General features: G+C 47.1%; 1 protein-coding gene across 1 annotated transcript in view; it reads left to right on the top strand.

Moving 5' to 3' along the window:
- Window positions 1-15,905, top strand: part of CCND2 (cyclin D2) — a gene marked incomplete at its 5' end in the record, with an annotated part of 40,043 nt that extends 24,138 nt beyond the window's left edge. The window contains one exon of the mRNA XM_014959827.1: window positions 14,624-15,905. Coding sequence (XP_014815313.1) covers window positions 14,624-14,779 — 156 coding nt within the window. The remainder of the gene's footprint in view (window positions 1-14,623) is intronic.
- Window positions 15,906-15,923: the final 18 nt, after the last annotated feature.

Below are 15,923 nucleotides of genomic sequence, written 5' to 3'. Positions count from 1 at the left end.
TTGTGGATGCTCCATCCCTGGAGGGGTTCAAGGCCAGGCTGGATGGGGCTTGGAGCAACCTGGTCTGGTGGGAGGTGTCCCTGCCCAGGGCAGGGGGTTGGAACTCAATGATCTTTAAGGTCCTTTCCAACTCTAACCATTCCATGATTCTATGATTTTATTACAGCAAAATAAATTCACAGCTTTTCGCATTTGCAAAGCATGCACATCAGAGAGAGATGAGCAGCTCTGAAATCCCAGGCCACATTAAAGCAGGCAGTAGTGTTTTGAGCGTGGCATCTGCCCCTGGATCACCCTGCCAGTGTTTGGCTTTACTGTCACTTTTTCCAGTTCTGAAAACATTGTTCTCTCCTGTTGCTATGAGAAATACCCACACGAGCAACAGGAAACCAACAAACTTGACTGTTGAAGCAAACAGTGGAACTGAATCTAGAAAGTACACTGCTGGGAGCGCTGAAAAGACCCCAAAATTGCAGAGAAAAAGGTGCCATCTTTCAGATGCTTAATATTAGATGCTTAATTCATTCAGATGCTTCATTGCATCGTCACTTCAGATGCTTAATTGCATTATTACAATAACGTAGCAATAACAAGTGGGGAAATTCTGGCATAGATAAGATTTTAATTTGTTTGGTTGGTTTTTTTTAAAGTGATGGCATAGATAAGATTTTAATTTGTTTGGTTTTTTTTAAAGTGGGATGTCCTCATTAGTCCGCATGAAATGCCCTTTGAGACAGCAAATCGCTGTTTTCTGTACTTGCAGATGGAGACATAGACACTTATCTGCAATTGATGCTCTCTGTTACAGTAGCAAAAACAGACACATTTTGGAGGGAAAAAAATTTAAACTGTGTCCATTAGATGTGAGATCACTGAGATACAGCAAACGTACTAAATGGGCATGATATTCCCCCAGCAGCTTTTCAGGCTCTTTTTCTGCAGAATGTTGGCGAGCTAAAGGCCAGCGCTCGGCACATGAAGGCCCCGCTTTGGGAAGGAATCCCTGTTTATGTCAACAATGAAGCATGTGCTTTGGAGAGGCTTGAATTGGGGCTTAAATGTGAACCAGCAGAGGAATCCAGCTGCCTTTTGTATTTAGGAGTACGGATGACACGTTCCGCCCTGGAATTTATGTAAATCCTGACTCTTCAATGCATGTCTGGTTGCTGCTCTTGGATTATCCAACCATTGCATACGTGACCGGTGAACAGTGTTGTCACTTCAGATATCACAGAATCACAGAATCTTCATGGTTGGAAGGAACCTTTGAGATCATCAAGTCCAACCACAAAAAAACAACCAAACAAACAAACAAAAAAAGCCCAAGAAAACAAACAAACAAACAAACAAAACACCAAACCCACAAACAGACCCAATCCAATAACCTTGGGCACTAGAGCATGCCCTGAAGTGCCACGTCTACATGTTTCTTAAATACCCCCAGGGATGGTGACTCCACCACCTCCCTGGGCAGGCTGTTCCAGTGCCTGACCACCCTCTCAGGAAAGTCATTCTTCCCAATAGCTAAACTAAACCTCCCCTGCCACAACTTCAGACCATTTCCTCTGGTCCTGTCATTATTTCCTTGGGAGAAGAGGCCAACACCCACCTCTCTACAACCTCCTTTCAGGGAGTTGTAGAGGGCAACAAGGTGTCCCCTCAGCCTCCTCTTCTCCAGACTAAACATGCCCAGTTCCCTCGTATGACTTGTTCTCCAGACCTCTCACCAGCTTGGTGGCTCTCCCTGGATATGCTCCAGCACTTCAATGTCCTTGTAGTGAGGGGCCCATATCTCCAATATCCTTTCAATTTATCATACCAGATTCCGCACCTAAAAAAAGTCCTGGTTTTCTGGTTTCCCTTTTGCAATTAGTTGTAAGAAAGAGGAAGAGATCGGGGGCGTTAACAGTTTTGTGTGAAGTAATTAATGTATATGTGGAAAACCAACCACCCTTTAACACAAAAAATGCCAGAAGGCTTTTGCAGTGTTCCCAGTGTTGGGACTCTGAGCACCCAGGGTTTGGATCCTAAATTTGATAAGGAAATGCAGGAGCATCAAGAAGTACCTGGTAGAGTTACAGCTCAGTATTTTGTGTCATTTGTATGCATATGTTAACATATAGCAACAGCTGTACTGTTGTTATTGAAGAATTGCAGGCAGAACGCATCCAGCCTAGACCTGAGAGCTCATACCTAGGACTTGAGGATATTAAGAAAGAATTAACAGAATGGCTTGAGGGTAGGAGAGCTCTACAGAGGGATCTGGACAGGTTGGATCGATGGGCCAAGGCCAATGGGATGAGGTTCAATAAGGCCAAGTGCCAGGTCCTGCATTTTGGTCACAACAACCCCCGGTAATGCTACAGGCTCAGGGAAGAGTGGCTGGAAAGCTGCCCAGCAGAAAAGTGCCTGGGGTTATTGGTGGACAGCCGGCTGAACATGAGCTAGCAGTGTGCCCAGATGGCCAAGTGAGCCAGCGGTGTGCCCAGGTGGCCAAGAATGGCATCCTGGCTTGTGTCAGGACCAGCGTGGCCAGCAGGAGCAGGGCAGTGATGGTGCCTCTGTACTGGGCACTGGTGAGGCCTCACCTCGAGGGCTGGGTTCAGTTCTGGGCCCCTCACTACAAGAAGGACATTGAGGTGCTGGAGCGTGTCCAGAGGAGAGCCACCAAGCTGGTGAGGGGTCTGGAGAACACGTCATAGGAGGAGAGGCTGAGGGAACTGGGCATGTTTAGTTTGGAGAAGAGGAGGCTGAGGGGAGACCTCATTGCCCTCTACAGCTCCCTGAAAGGAGGGTGTAGAGAGGTGGGTGTTGGCCTCTTCTCCCAAGGGAATAGTGATGTGGCCAGAGGAAATGGTCTGAAGTTATGTCAGGGGAGGTTTAGATTAGATCTTAGGAAGAATGACTTTCCTGAGAGGGTGGTCAAGCACTGGAACAGCCTGCCCAGGGATGTGGTGGAGTCACGATCCCTGGTGGTATTTTAGAAACATGTAGATGTGGCTCTTCAGGGCATGCTCTAGTGCCCGAGATTGTTGGGTTGGATGTTTTGCTTTGAGTTTTTTTTGGGTTGTTTTATTTTTTGTTTGGGTTGGATGTTTTGCTTTGAGTTTTTTTGGGGTTGTTTTATTTTTTTTGTGTGTGTATGGTTGGACTCAATGATCTCAAAGGTCCCTTCATGGTCCCAACCATGAAGATTCTGTGATTCTGTAATGTTTCTCATCACTATAAGGAAGGAGGTGGCTGGAAAAATGTTATTCAGCAGCAAGGGCTCTTCCCCTAGAATTCATGTTGGTCTTGTAGATCAGCCTCTGCTGTCCCCTCCCCACCCAACTGATCATCTAGCACAGCTCTCCTTTAAACCCCCTCTCACACTTTACTGTTTTATTTATGTCTGGGCTTCACATATGAAGAGAGATTTCATGGCTGGGAACTATTTTAAGTGTCATACTGGGAGGAAGCCTCCACCCATACTTGTGTCAGTTCACTTACCCCAATGACTACATTCCCAAAGACTAATAGACCCTGTAAGATGCGTATGCCATCATCCCTTTTTGCTGTCTTTAATTCTCCATGCAACCTGGGAAAAAATAGACAGTCTTCAGTTAGACCAGTACAATGGGCTTCACTCAGGAGAGACAGAACCTCCCAGCCTGTCCGTACAGTTCCCAGCCCTTACTTTGTAGTAGTTTCAGAGGAGAAGCTTCCCTAGGTGTGAACCTGGTAACTCAAACTCTCTCTGATACTAGAGCTATAGAAGATTGGGCTGTTCTGCTGCAGCTCGTCGTAGAGGAGAGTAGGGTTGCCGTTTGGCTTTTGAAAGCCCTTGAGAAGTAGCCCACTCAGTCACTGAGCGGGGTGTTCCTCAGCCTCGGCGTTGCAAGGAGTTTCATGGCTCTGCCTTGCCCTTGGCCCGCGATGGCAGGGGTGTGGGTCCCTTCTGACTTCCCTGGGGTTACCACGCTGCGCTCTTGGCAGCTGGACGTCCGTCCATCCGTCCCAGGTAGGGCTCTGAGGTAGATAGTGTCCCTTCCCTTCAGTCTTTTCTCCCTGGTCTGATCAAAGCTGTTTAGCTAGCTCAGGCGTTCGCTGGTGCTGGCCTTACTTATTCTGTGGTTGCTGGTGCACAACGTCTCGCCATAAAGCTGAGATCTTGTCGATGGTTAAGCGATATTTAAATTGAACAGAATTAAAAGGGAACTTTGCTGAACAGTAGTTTTGCGGTCCTTGGTTTCTTCATGGAATCCTAGAACAGCCCAGGTTGGAAAGGACCTCAAAAGATCATCTAGTCCAACCTTTTGTAGGAAAGGGAGCCTAGCACTCTGTCCAATTGCATCTTGAAAACCTCCAGTGATGGGGACTCTACCCTGTCTCTGGGAAGGTTGTTCCAGAGATTGATTGCTCTCACTGTAAAAAAATTCTTTCTAATGTTGAGATGAAACCTCTCCCAGTACAACTTGGAGCTGTTGTGCTTTGTCTTCTCCATATAGCTCCCTGTGAAGAGAGAGACTCTGTCCTCTTTGTAGCTGCTCTTTTAGCACTGGAATTCTGTGACGAGGTCCCCCTCTGGGCCTTCTGTCCTCCAAGAAGAGACCTAACTCCTTCGTCCTTTCCATAGGGCAGGTTCTCCAGCCCTTTGGTCATTTTCATGGCCCTCCTTTGAACCTTCTCCAGTCTGTCTGCGTTTTTCTTTAATTGTGGGGACCAGAGCTCAACACAGTACTTCAGGTGGACTGACAAGTAGTGTCTGCTACTCATGCCCCTCTGGATGCTGCTCAGGAACCTATTTGCCTTCATTGCTGCAGCAGTACACTGCTGACATGTTCAACTTATTGACCACTAGGACCCCCGTGTCCCTTTCAGCAAGGCTGCTCCACGCCTATGCAGGTTGTAGCCTTTACTGGGCTCTTTGAATGTTCCAACCCAGGTGCAGGACTTACCACTTGTCTTTGTTAAACTTCATAATGTTCTTCCTAGTCCACTCTTTCAGCCTGTCCAGGTCCCTCTGCAAGATGGCTGACACGTCAACCTCACCACCCAGTTCCGTGGCATCAGGAAACTTGGTGAGGGTGCTTTTGATCTTGTCATCCAGATACTTTTTGAAGATGTTGAAACAATGTGGGGACCACCTTCCTTAAAGGCTGCCATAATATGTGCTCTCTGGACATTGGTATTCCCAAATGAGTGCCGTCTTGGATGGGCAAAGGCTGGTGGCTGCAAGGCTCAGGGGTACAATTTCCACATACCCCTTAGGAGGCTTGCTGGGGTGAGCTTTCTTATTTCTTCTCCCAGGCAAGATGCAAAAGGGGAATCTAAAAACCACAATATAAAAAGCGCTGTGTCCTGAGGCACTGTGGAAGAGACCAGAGCTAAGTTCATCACTTCTTCAGGGCATGCCTTCCTGCCTGCTGGAGTCCTGGAGCGGTGAAGCTGGGATGGTTGCTGGCACAGGGACTGCACCGTCTGGTGGTCCTGGGTTTTACCTGACTGGTGTGGATCGTTTCTCAGCCCTGCCTGGCTGTGAAATGAATCTGGTGGTTTAAATCTGGTTTAGAGTGGTTGTCATCATGGGAGAAGGTGCAATAAATAGACAGCCGCAGTCCCCTTACAGTCACAGAAGCTCTGGATTGATTCAAAATGGAGAAAGAGAGAAAAGATGTGTGGCTGAAATAGTTGACCTTCTTGTGATATCAGCACAAGATAACACTTATTCTGCTATCAGCATTTGAGAGGAGTGATCTTTTTCTCTGTGGAGAAGGTAGTGTACTGCTACTCAGTTGCTGCAGGATCGAATGCAGAGACCATTGTCATCCAAAAGGTACCATCTATCATCTCTCTACCCTATCCAAAAGGTACCATCTATCATCTCTCTACGCTGGATGGGGTGCCAAGGAAGACTTGAAAATGGCTAGATAAAGTCTATGTCAGAAACCCAAGTCAAGTTAGTAAAACAGAAATAAAATATCTTTTCACAGAATCACAGAATGACATGGGGTTGGAAGGGACCTCTGGAGATCATCTAGTCCAACCCCCCTGCCAAAGCAGGTCCACCCAGAGCAGGTTGCACAGGAACGTGTCCAGGCAGGTTTGAATGTCTCCAGAGAAGGAGACTCCACCACCTCCCTGGGCAGCCTCTGCCAGGGCTCTGCCACCCTCACAGGAAAGAAGTTCCTCCTCATGTTTAGGTGGAACTTCTTATATTCAAGTTTGTGCCCATTTCCTCTTGAAAAGTCCCAACTATTGGTTGAGTTGAGTGGGGTGCCTCCCCTAGTAGCTTACCACTGTGCTATAAACATTTAAAACTGGAAGCTGGGGGGCAGTGTAGGGCATATGTATTACAGAAGTGTTGGAAAGTTCAAGAAAATAAATTATGTATACTATTCTGCAGGATCTTTCCTAGTGCTTGTGCTTTCTTTCAGGATTGTCATGAATGGAAATTGAAATCCTCAATCATTATTGACTCAAATAAGTAGAACCTGCCATAGCACTGCTGATACCTTCTTCCAGTCACTTTCACTGTGGATTTCCAGCACAACCACAAGGATGGTGTCCCTGCCCATGGCGGGGTGGGGAGGTGTTGGAATTCCATGATCTTTAAGGTCCCTTCCAACCCAAACCATTCTATGATTCTAGGATATTCCTCATCGGACACAGCAAAGCATTTCTTTTCCTTTGAATGCATTTCAGGTGTGCTAGTAAAATCACCCAGGGATGAAAAAGTTTCAGAAAAAAAACCACAACCCAAACCCAAAAGTTAATTACTTTTTTAGTGTTGTACATGCTGCAGTAAAAATAAAACTATGGAATGGAAAGTACCTGAACTATTTTAATCATTAAAACTACTAGACCGTATAGAAGAAAGGGGAAGTTGATCCATGTGACACACACACTTGAAAAACTTTTTAAAAAATCAACAGAGGCAAGCTTAGGATATTCTGAAGGGATGGCCCAGTACTGCAAAATCTAGGGCCATTATTTCAGTGCATTATAGTGTTCTTTCAAGGAAGTTTTGCTGAAAATAGTGCAATTCATATTTTTTTCCCTTGAATTTTTTTTTCAAGCTTTAGTTTTCTCTTGTCAGTGCTTTCTAGAGCTTGTAAAATGAAAGTCCACCAGTTAAATACATTCACATGCAGCAAATCCACGTGAAACACTGCGTCATGGGGAGGCCAGGCTGTTTGTCCTGATGGGTTTTTTTCATTTTTTGTGTATTGCATCGCAAACTTCGGATTGACAGAAAGTTCCAGGGAAGCAAACAGAAGTGGTAGCCCCATCTGTAAAATAAGCCACTTGCGGTATTACACTATGGCATTTGGGCTGATAAGATACTCATGATCACAGAGTCATAGAATGGTTAGAGTTGGAAGGGACCTTAAAGATCATCAAGTTCCACCCCCCTGCCATGGGCAGGGACACCTCCCACCAGACCAGGTTGATCAAAGCCTGGTCTTGAACCCCTCCAGGGATGGGGCAGCCACAGCTTCTCTGGACAACCTGTTCCAGTATCTCCTCACCCTCACAGGAAATAATTTCTTCCTGGTATCTAATCTAAATCTCCCCTCTTCCAATTTAAAACCATTACCCCTTGCCCTGTCACTGCACTCCCTGACAAAGAGTCCCTCCCCAGCTCTCCTGTAGCTCCCTTCAGATATTGGGAGGCTGCTCTAAGGTCTCCCCGGAGCCTTCTCTTCTCCAGGTTGAACAAGCACAGCTCTCTCAGCCTGTCTTCATAGGAGAGGTGCTCCATCCCTCTGATCATCTTCGTGGCCCTCCACTGGACCCGTTCTGACAGGTCCATGTCCTTCCTGTGCTGAGGACTCCAGAGCTGGACACAGTGTTCCAGGTGGGGTCTCACGAGCACAGAGCAGAGGGGCAGAATCCCCTCCCTGGCCCTGCTGGCCACGCTTCTCTTGATGCAGCCCAGGATGGGGTTGGCTTTCTGTGCTGCCAGTGTGCACTGCCGGCTCATGTTGAGCTTCTCATCCACCAACACCCCCAAGTCCTTCTCCTCAGGGCTGCTCTCCAGCCATTCTCCGTCCAACCTGTGTTTGTGCCCGGGATTGCTACGTCCCAGATGCAGGACCCTGCACTTGGCTTGGTTGAACTTCATGCAATTCACACGAGCCCACCTCTCAAGTCCGTCCAGGTCCCTCTGGATGGCATCCCTTCCTTCCAGCGTGTCGACTGTGCCACACAGCTTGGTGTCATCAACAAACCTGCTGAGGGTGCAATCAGTCCCACTGTCCATGTCTCCAACAAGGGACATAATAAATAAATTCTTGGGTTTTTTTTTTCCTTCCACCCATGAGATTAGCATCCAGCTGATGTTCTTCATATGTCCTAAAGCTAGTTGCGGGCTGAGACAGTGGTTCAAGCACTCAGAATATGGGGTTTTAGGATTTTTCATATAAGAGTGCAAGCCTGTCTTCTTGGCCAGGTGTAAACCTTCTTCTGCCCATTCCAATTTATTAAAAAAGCTATTGATGGGTCTGTTTGGCCTCTCATCAGGCCTAAAACATGGTGCTCAAATCTGCCCACATCGGCCAGTGTGTTCCAGCTCATTTTGCTGCGTGACTGAGGTTTGCTCATGAATCTGGCCTTGGGGTGGGTTTTCCCATCCTAGATTTTGATTGTAGAACTTGACAACCTGCAAAATCAAGGTTTCACCATTTTCGGTTGGTGCTGGCTGGGTAGTTTCAGCTCCTGGATGGATGCTTTATAGACAAGACTAATTAAACAGAATGTATTACTGAGACCAATAAAAAGCTTGAGTTTTAGTATGTGAATAGCAACACTTTTTTGGGGGGAAGCTGTTTCATGCTGAATGCAACATATGGTCAAAGAATTCAGTGGTACATTATTTTAAGTTCAAAATGTAAGCGTAGACCAGAGCTAACACACAACAGAAAGAATACATCAGTGGCCTGTGGATTCCTTTATGAAATAAAATCTGTGCAAACTGTGACAATTCCAGTTGGGCCCCCTCATTGGTTTTATGTACAACGTGAAGATGTCGGAAATGACCCATTCCTCTATACAATAACCTAGAGATTTTAACCTTTTCTTACACTAAACTAAGCAGCATATCGACCATCAGAAGTTTTTATAGTAACAGTGTAAATTATCATATATAAGGGTATTTAGAAACGGACAAAAGTTGGCTCCGAGTGCTCTGGCCTGATGTTCCACGTGTCGCCACCCTTCCTTCCCCAAGCCTGGCTGCAAGGAAATTGCCTCATTAAGCCCTGCAGTCTGAAGCTGCTTTTAATAAATCTGGCTTATTTTCAGAAGGTCACGCTATTTTGAAATTGTGCACCACTGGGCTTTAAAAGAAGAGATTCTTATAAAAAAAAACCAAAAACACCAAAAAACCATTATGAGCGTAGTCTGTTACAAGAGCCTCCAAACTGGTGCCCCAACTCTTTCTTCCATTTGAGAATGCCGTGACCCTTGAGGTGACTTGTTGCCATTGCCCCCCCACAAACAGGTGAATGCTTGCGACAGCCCTAAAACCCCCTCAAGCTAGTAATGGGGGATTTTCTTTATCTGAGTTTCTGATAGCTTTTGCCAGGTCGGCACTTGGGAAGAAAGGCTGAGGGATTTGTCCAGCTCCCACTGTTAAACAAGCAATTCCGGTATTGGGGAATCACTAAGCTCCCAATAATACAAGAGCAAGCCCCAGGTATATAAAACATTTACCTGGTTAAATAAAAAGAAATCAGCGTTGCCAGCAGCAGCAGGAAAGTGGCAACAGGGAGAGAAGACCTTCTCTTTACCTTTTTCTCAAAGGTAAAGGAAGAACCCCATGAGGTGAGGCACGCTAAGATCTTGCTTATCCGTCCTGCATCTCATCACCAGAGAATCCCCCGTGCTCACATTTTATTGCATCTTCAAAGGCATTTGCCTCCCTCTCTCACTTCTGAGGCTTCCTGCCCTGGGCTGAGCAAGCTCGGACACTAAATCTTCCTTTCTCTCCAGGAAGGGGGGGACTCCAGCAAATGGCAGCCCCCAGCTGATGGGAGAGCAAGCGGGTACATAAGTACCATTTTCCCATAACCTGCCTTCCAGAGGGGGGAAAGGTGGGTGCTGGGCTGGCAGGGAAGTCCCGTGCACCCCTGCAGAGACAGAAGAGCTGGTAAAATTACTTGCTTTCCTTAATCCTGTGGACCCACGGACACAGAAGCACTTTTTTGTTGTTGTTGTTGTGGTTTCTCTCCCCTTCCATAAAAAAAGCCAGCCTGAGGCAGAGGGTGAAGCGTGGGAAAGTTTCGCTCCAGTGACTGAGACCTGGGAGAGTTGGTAGCACTGGGAAGCGGGTTGGCTTCCAGCCCTGCTGTTCCTACCCCAAAACAGCCCCACCAGTTAACTTGACCCCAGCTCCTTTATTCAGGGGCAGTCCCACAGTCCCCGGCTCTTGGGATAAATGGGGAGCACGGGGAAGGGCTGCTAAACTCACATGATGTTGCCGTAGAGTTGCTTTTTCGTGTCGCTGTGCCCCGTGCTCTGTTGTCACTGTGGGGTTATGGTGCCGAGGGAGCAACCTCCTGAGTCAGATTGCACACAGGTAGCTTTGGAGATTTGGAGGACATCTCGCTCTGGCTTTACAGAATCACAGAATCACATGGGGTTGGAAGGGACCTCTGGAGATCATCTAGTCCAACCCCCTGCCAAAGCAGGTCCACCCAGAGCAGGTCGCACAGGAACGTGTCCAGGTGGGTTTTGAATGTCTCCAGAGAAGGAGACTCCACCACCTCCCTGGGCACCCTCTTCCAGGGCTCTGCCGCCCTCAAAGTGAAGAGGTTCCTCCTCATGTTTAGGTGGAACTTCTTATATTCAAGTTTGTGCCCATTTCCTCTTGTCCTGTCCCTGGGCACCACTGAGAAAAGACCAGCCCCTTCCTCTTGCCACCCACCCTTTAAGTATTTATAAGCATTGATCAGATCCCCCCTCAGCCTTCTCTTCTCCAGACTAAAAAGACCCAAGTCCCTCAGCCTCTCCTCAGAAGGGAGATGCTCCAGGCCCCTCATCATCTTTGTAGCCCTCTGCTGTCCCCTCTCCAGCAGTTCCCTGTCCTTCTGGAACTGGGGGGAGACCAGTTTAGCTGATGTGATCCACATCACTCTGAATATTTTTGTCCCCAGTACAGCCAGCATCTCATCCAGCCCCATGTTTTTTTTCCTGAGGCAGTTTGGAAAGCCATCCCTTGTGGACTCCCTCTGGCAGATGGAGCTTCAGAGAAAGGTTGCGGTGCTTCATTATATTAAGCAGGATAGTTTCATAAGGAGGAGAGGATGTGATTTTGCAGCTAGCAGCTGCTGGCTCATAGCCAAGAGAGATGGGTGTTTGTCACCCACTGGAGCTAATTGTGCCCATCGCGAACGTTAATGTCGTCAGCAGAACAGATATTCTGCATTTGACGTGTTTTCCCAGTCTGGCTGGGATGACAAATGAAACCCCCATACATGAATATTTCAAACTCTCCTGAATAACCTGGTATCGTGCAGAGAAAGTGGGGGGCGTTGGTCAGAGACCAGCTTCCCCAGCATTGCAGTCACATCCCATACTGGGCTCCTGGGGCTGACACAGGCACCTCTGGAACCTCCTGGGGGTCAGTCCCCAGCTCTGTTCCTCAGCTCCTTTGCCTGAAAGTGGGAATGGTCGTACTGCATCTCACCACCCCTGCCAGATTCTGGTTGAAATACTCCGCTGCTGCCACAACCTGCATTTCTCTCCTGCCTGAAGTCTGGGAGAGACCCAGCTCTTACACAGGTTGTGAGTTCACAGCATCAGTACCTTTTCCAGCGTTGTAGGAGGATGATGAGGGGCCTGGAGCATCTCCCTTATGGGGAAAGGCTGAGGGACTTGGGTCTTTTTAGTCTGGAGAAGAGAAGGCTGAGGGGGGATCTGATCAATGCTTATAAATACTTAAAGGGAGGGTGTCAGGAGGACGGGGCTAGACTTTTTTCAGTGGTGCCCAGGGACAGGACAAGAGGAAATGGGCACAAACTTGAGTATCCTAAACTTGAACATCCTAAATGTGAGGAGGAACTTCTTTCCTGTGAGGGTGGCAGAGCCCTGGAAGAGGGTGCCCAGGGAGGTGGTGGAGTCTCCTTCTCTGGAGACATTCAAAACCCACCTGGACACGTTCCTGTGCAACCTGCTCTGGGTGGACCTGCTCTGGGCAGGGGGTTGGAATAGATGCTCTCCAGAGCTCCCTTCCAACCCCATGTGATTCTGTGAGTCCTCAGGGCTGCTTTCAGAAAAGGCCATTTATGGTAGCACCACCTGCCCACCTCCGCAGCGTGGTATCGATCATCTCACAGTCCCAGCACACTGTGCATAGCTGGCATTGTGCTTGTACAGTCATGGCTTGGGTGTTATTTTTCAGCTCCTGCTATAACCAAGTGTTTTTTCAATGTTTTCACACACAGTCCTCAGGGCTGCTTTCAGAAAAGGCCATTTATGGTAGCACCACCTGCCCACCTCCGCAGCGTGGTATCGATCATCTCACAGTCCCAGCACACTGTGCATAGCTGGCATTGTGCTTGTACAGTCATGGCTTGGGTGTTATTTTTCAGCTCCTGCTATAACCAAGTGTTTTTTCAATGATTTCACACCCTTTTTTTTTTTTAATTTATTTTTTTAAATAACCATATTATTCGGTCTTCCAATGTATTAGCAAGAATGTGGAGCATCTTGTAATATTTTTAATAGTCATCGTCTTCGTCGCTGTGTCTGGCTTAAGTGTGGCGAATCCTTCGCATTTATTTGTTTATTTATACATATACAAAATATCTTTATATATTTAACGTAGTGCTCTCTGGGGCTTGGTTGTGTGGTTTTTGACTTGTGTCTTCTTCTAACATCTGTTGTTGCTTTAAGGTCTTCTGGGAATTACTGGTGATACCTATTCCTGAGGCTGGTTAAAATAGTCTCTTCTTCTAACATCTGTTGTTGCTTTAAGGCCTTCTGGGAATTACTGGCGATACCTATTCCTGAGGCTGGTTAAAACAGTCCTGCTCTCAGAGCGAAGGAGTGGGAGCACACCCTGCACCTCCTCCTCCTCTGCTGCTGAAATCACTTTTCTCCTCTGGAATGTGCTCAGAGAATGATAAAGCGGCCGTGTGTTTGGGGCTGCATTCTTCCTTCCCCCTGGGTGAATTTTCGTAGATAAAGGGACCCTTCTTTTGCCTCTGCCTTGGGGGGACCCAAACGCATGACTCACGGGGCGACGAGCACAGTGCTTCTTCAGGGGCCTCAAAACTTCTCTTTCACTTCAGTTTATCATCCCTGTGCTTGATGGTAAAACTGAAGTGCCTCTGTCTGTGTCTGACCTTGGTATAGCACATGTTGGTTATTTCAGGAGAAAAATGCAGCTTTTTTGTGGTGAAGACCCGCCCAAGTCACTTAAACCTGCACTCCTGGAGAATGCAAAAATTCATATGCACTGCTCTCTTCCTTTTTTGCAACACTTTGGGTTCCTGCCCAAGAAGACCGCACAAATGAGGAAGGACAGGTGAAATACTAAGGCTTGGAGATTCTAATAAATACAGCATTAAGCACTTTAACCCAGGAAGTTTGTACACAGTGAAGTTTGCAGATGACACCAAACTAGGTGGGAGTGTTGATCTGCTTGAGGGTAGGAAGGCTCTACAGAGGGATCTGGACAGGTTGGATCGATCAGCCAAGGCCAATGAGATGAGGTTCAATAAGGCCAAGTGCCAGGTCCTGCATTTTGGTCACAACAACCCCAGGCAGCGCTACAGGCTTGGGGAAGAGTGGCTGGAAAGCTGCCCAGCAGAAAAAGACCTGGGGTTTGGTGGACAGATGGCTGAACATGAGCCAGCAGTGTGCCCAGGTGGCCAAGAAGGCCAACAGTATCCTGGCTGTGTCAGGAACAGCGTGGCCAGCAGGAGCAGGGCAGTGATGGTGCCTCTGTACTGGGCAATGGTGAGGCCTCACCTCGAGGGCTGTGTTCAGTTCTGGGCCCCTCACTACAGGAAGGACATTGAGGTGCTGGAGCGTGTCCAGAGGAGAGCCACCAAGCTGGTGAGGGGTCTGGAGAACAAGTCATAGGAGGAGAGGCTGAGGGAACTGGGCATGTTTAGTTTGGAGAAGAGGAGGCTGAGGGGAGACCTCATTGCCCTCTACAACTCCCTGAAAGGAGGTTGTGGAGAGGTGGGTGTTGGCCTCTTCTCCCAAGGGAATAATGACAGGAGCAGAGGAAAGGGTCTGAAGTTGGGGCAGGGGAGGTTTAGATTAGATATCAGGAAGAATGACTTTCCTGAGAGGGTGGTCAGGCCCTGGAACAGCCTGCCCAGGGCGGTGGTGGAGTCACCATCCCTGGAGGTATTTTAGAAACCTGCAGATGTGGCTCTTCAGGGCATGCTCCAGTGCCTGAGATTGTAGGGGGGTTTTTTGTGTGTATATGGTTGGACTCGATGATCTCAAAGGTCCTTTCCAACCATGACGATTCTGTGATTACCTGTGAGAACTCAAGGTTGTTTTCCGTCGTGGCTCCTCGGGAACACCAGATTGATGCTCTCTCAACTTCTACTAGCTCAATAAGGAAAAACATCGATCTCTCTATCCCCACTAACAGATCAATTTGCTTTCTCTCCTCTAGGACTGCCTTAAAGCTTGTCAAGAACAGATCGAGGCGGTGCTAGTGAACAGCCTTAGGCAAGTCCGGCGGCAGCAACAGCAAAGCAATCCTTCTAAGACGGTGGACGAACTGGACCAGGCCAGCACTCCCACAGACGTGAGAGATATCGACCTGTGAGGACATCGGCACAGAAAGTCACGCTTGCTCCCCCAGCCCTTTTATTTTTATTACTATTTTTAGAGTGAAATCTTTTTTTTTTTTTTTTTTTTCATCTGCTCCCACATAGAACCTATTTAAAGCTCTTTTAGATAAAACAAAAAATTACAAAAACTGAATAATGAAAAAAAAAAAAAAAAGCATTTGGTGCCTGTGATGTTCTACAGAAGGGAATCCCACAATATATTTGGTAATTGCTATTTGATTATGTATCAGTGATATTAAATGCTTATAAAAGCATACAAAGTAGCTAGATAAATGTAAGCCTGCATTTGTGGGAACAAAGTAGAGTATACTTGTCTGTGTATTATGACCTAGTGCATACACCCCTTTTTTAGATTTAAGAAAGGAATCGTGTGTGCGATTTTATGGCTTGACTAGATTGCAAAGCAATAGAATAAGGGGTTTAGGGCAAAGCGGGAAAAGATCCCTGAAGCAATTGAACCATTTTGAATGCAGAAGAGATTTGCTGATCTGTCACCTCTGTTATTAGTCAGAAGTGTTTGTTGGATCTCTGTATGTTAGTTTTGTTTACTCTTGCTGTCTGTGGTAGCTGCTACCTAAGAAAGAAGATGCTTTATTTTGCCAGCCAGAAGAGCAGGTGGTTTTGGGGTTTTTTTTATTGGGTTTATTTTTGTTTTGGTTTTGGTTGGTTTTTGTTTGGTTTTTTTTTTTTTTTTTTTTCAAATCACCCTCTCCCCTCTTGACTTTTTCTACTTTTCCTTCAGAAATGTTTCATTCTAAACACAGCAGCATCTTTGGCATAAGGGCAATCCCATTTTACCCAACTGTGGGCCAAGCCAAAGTTTCCCGAGTGTGTTCACGTTAGGTGGGGGAAATGCACCAATTAATTCCGAGCAGACGGCTTAATCAGCCCGCCTCCGACCTTTGGATTGCAAGATGTGGTGGATCATCTGTGAAAAAGCATTATATTCCAGGACAGCACTAATGCTTCACGTCAATGTTAACTTTTGGCAGCTCCTTAGCTTGGCCGTAAAGACATTGAAATGATGCTCTGTCCATCTTCCTTTTTAACATCTCCTCACTGGGTTAAAAGAAGATGAGATTTGGTTTGATCCCTTTTCTACCTACCCATCTTACCCCC

The sequence above is a fragment of the Calidris pugnax genome, unplaced genomic scaffold, assembly GCF_001431845.1.
Source record: "Calidris pugnax isolate Ruff unplaced genomic scaffold, ASM143184v1 scaffold373, whole genome shotgun sequence".
NCBI classification, from domain to species: domain Eukaryota; kingdom Metazoa; phylum Chordata; class Aves; order Charadriiformes; family Scolopacidae; genus Calidris; species Calidris pugnax.
Note: the sequence above shows the minus strand (reverse complement) of the source record. Positions and strands in the feature narration are given on the sequence as shown.